At 37.9% G+C, this 3,124-nt stretch overlaps 1 protein-coding gene across 3 annotated transcripts in view; it reads right to left on the reverse strand.

The window, feature by feature from the left end:
* LOC106531581 (golgin subfamily A member 7) overlaps positions 1-3,124 on the reverse strand; it is a 25,481-nt gene that overhangs the window by 4,910 nt on the left and 17,447 nt on the right. For all 3 annotated transcript variants that reach the window (XM_014027485.1, XM_014027484.1, XM_014027483.1), the window contains exon 5: positions 1,229-1,281. In XM_014027485.1, coding sequence (XP_013882939.1) covers positions 1,240-1,281 — 42 coding nt within the window. In that variant the 3' untranslated portion in view covers positions 1,229-1,239. The remainder of the gene's footprint in view (positions 1-1,228; positions 1,282-3,124) is intronic.

The raw sequence follows: 3,124 nt of genomic DNA on the forward strand, positions 1-3,124 counted from the left end.
GTATGGATCACTTGGGTTGTTACCGACATCTGGTGAAAATTTCATGTCATTAGCACCTCTAGTAATATATTTACTGAGAAAAAAGGTGACATGTTCAATACTTGTTTTACCCGCTGTAAGAGTCAGTGGTTGGAGAGGACAGAGGACCGAGGACAGATCCGAGCAGAGAGAAGACTTTGAGGGATAGATGGACTTGTTGGCCTTTGATTGTGGCACATAGCCAAAGATATCTTCTGTCAACAGCTACTTATAAAGTCCTGAGTTTACATTCCTCAGAAGGACATGTATATGTGCTGAGGCTCGGATGAGGCATTTCAGATGAGCAGATAAATCCCTCCATCCATCTGTGCGGTAGGAGGCCAATGGCAGATCCACCCACGGGAGCCTATGGTCTCGCAAATACTGCCAAACACAACACAGCTCTGGTAATTTATTTACTGAGAGGTCTTCCTCWGCCTGATAGAGGCGTCTGTGCTGCAGTGCAGATGCTCAGTCCTTCCAGCTTCTACAAAACGTACCATTCCAGTGTTTCCTAAATGAGCTGAATGACTGAACACAGGACACAAAGAAAGCGATTTACTGTAACAGAGAATGCAATGATTGATGGCTCGAGTCGTCTGCCATTATGGGTATTAGAAGCTGATGAGCAAATTGACAAATAACTCAGAAATGTGGTCATTTTTCATCACAGCTGCCAGAATATATGTAACTACAGGAAGAAAGAGAGAGTCTTTCCATCACGCTGTATTTTAGACTAGTTCCTGTGGTTGGCTAACTCATTGGTTTCAAACAGTAAACTATAAATATGACTCTCACAGTGAATAGGATTAAAAGCAGGGTGCTATAATGTGAAGTCAAACTAAGCAGAATAATCCTTTAATTGCTTCATAAAACAGTCCTCATGGTGGGAAAGTAGGTTCTTGGTATTATTCACTGTTTAAAAAAATGCTTTAAACTTTGATGTGGCCACTTTGTGTTGAGGGGGTTTCTTTTCAAGCGTGGTGGACAGAGGGGGCAAGTGGGGCGAGCAGCTTGTTTTTATTATTCTCTGAAAGCAGTGGGAAGAACAGGGCCGATAAAGAGTCATCAGAGGGGAAACTTGAGGGTCATGTTTGAGGAAATGTGGTCTTAAAATGTTTTGTTTGTTGCATCATTTACAAAGAATAAATCAGTACTTTTAGCACATGTAACAGTCCTTTTTGATTGGTTCATCAGTTTTGGGACTCACCTTGTTGGTGTTTATCTACTGAAGCTTCTGTCTTCAAAGATGGTGATCTCAATCTGGTCAGAAAAGTCAAGGATAAACAGCAGCAGAGCTAACATTCAGTTCAGTTCTATATCAACTCTACCTTTAAAAAATGGTTTCAGTGCTGGTTTGTGAGAGCTTTGCTTTAAACGACAATAAAAATAACTGAAAAGTTTCTCCCGTGACAAAATAGGAACYGAAATCTATGAAAGAATGCAGAGTTACAATCTGGTTCTGAGAAATATGACTCTGCTCATTTCTATCTGAGCTCTGATGATGGGAAGACAGGGTTTTATAGAAATGACCTTTTTATGTGGATGAGRCATCTATTTAAGTTGTGTTTCGACAGGATTGTTTCTACATAAAACTTCAAGTTTTATTATAAGACAGTATATTGTGAGTTTCAAAATTAAACTCCTTCCTGATTTTCTGTCATACAGTTATACTTAATATCTAAAATCTCACTTCAAACTTAGCGTTGACTTTATCACTATCTTGTTAGTGTTAAAGTAGATTCACACTGAGTGCTCAGTTATTCACACATAATACAAATTAGAAAAAAGATTAAAAGTTGGAACTTATTCCTAACTCCTTWAAAAAATGAAAGAGCTGGAATCCATTTAATATAAAACTTAAAAAAAACCCATTTAAGGTTTGAGTTTCAACTTCAAGAAAACTGGGAAGGAGCCAAACCCTTCTGCAGTCCATGAGGTTTGAGTGACATTTTTAAAATAGAGGAAGATAAAAAAAAAAAAACTTTTTACCCTACAGAACTGGACTCAAAAGCAGATTTTAAGAATAAATATGCAAAACTAAAGCAGCCACAACATGTGAAACGAACACATGATGGGTTTTCTTTGGCTCGGATGTTAAAACCACAGTTCTGGTTTGGGTCTGTCAGTCTGGTTTCAGTGCAGCAGCTCAACAGTGTTGGAGAAATACTCCAGATCACCTTCAGTCCTGTAAAATTATAAGCAAGAAAAGGAAACAAAGTTCAGCTGGTAACAATTTCACACATATTTCCTTCCCTCTAATTCCCTGTTAGGGTTGMAGTGAACTGCACCGCCACATCCACAAACACACATTAATGTTGCTGCAACCTGCTGCCTCTAAACACATGATATGGACTGTTTCTAACGTTCATCAGATTCTCTTAGAGGCCTTAACTACAGCTTTTATTTTCATCCAGAAGCAGTTATTAGTATCTGCAGCTTTGTGAATCAATGCAGTGAACACAGGATGTAACATTTTTGGATTTTAATGCCTTATAACCAGGACTCTAAATGGATTTTTTTTTCACTATAAGCATTAAACCTACAAAAAATGAGGATTAATTAAGTTAAATAATGGAGAGATAAAACCTTGCTTTAAATAACTATAAACACTAAACAGTGCAGATGTATCCAGTCTCTTTGATTAGACACAACTATTACTTTTAGAAACCCAAGAGTTGAATAAGATCCACCTGTGGACAATCAAGATATGAAATGATTGAAATCAGTCCAGTGATATTCACCTGCTGCAGAAGCCTTCAGAATCAACACCTTTAAGCAGGAAGTCTGCCATCAAACAAGAGAAATTAAAAATCCACTTAAATTCTGGGTGGTAAGTAGGGATGTTCCGATCCAGATTTTTTGGCTCCTGACACAATCTGATTTTTTTAATCATTAGTCTTTCCAATACCGATCCAATAGCTTTATTTCTTTATTTATTTCCAAGTGACAAGGTTGGTAGTATTAAAGCGAGCCCATGATGCAGTTTCAGCATCATTGGGCCTCATGCAAGAACATGTTCGTATTATCCTAAATTTCTCTTACTTTTGTTCGTACAAAGGGTTCGTACGAACATGTCACGTCAGATTCAACAAACTCTTCTATC

This window comes from Austrofundulus limnaeus, unplaced genomic scaffold, assembly GCF_001266775.1.
Source record: "Austrofundulus limnaeus strain Quisiro unplaced genomic scaffold, Austrofundulus_limnaeus-1.0 Scaffold652, whole genome shotgun sequence".
In the NCBI taxonomy this organism is placed as follows: domain Eukaryota; kingdom Metazoa; phylum Chordata; class Actinopteri; order Cyprinodontiformes; family Rivulidae; genus Austrofundulus; species Austrofundulus limnaeus.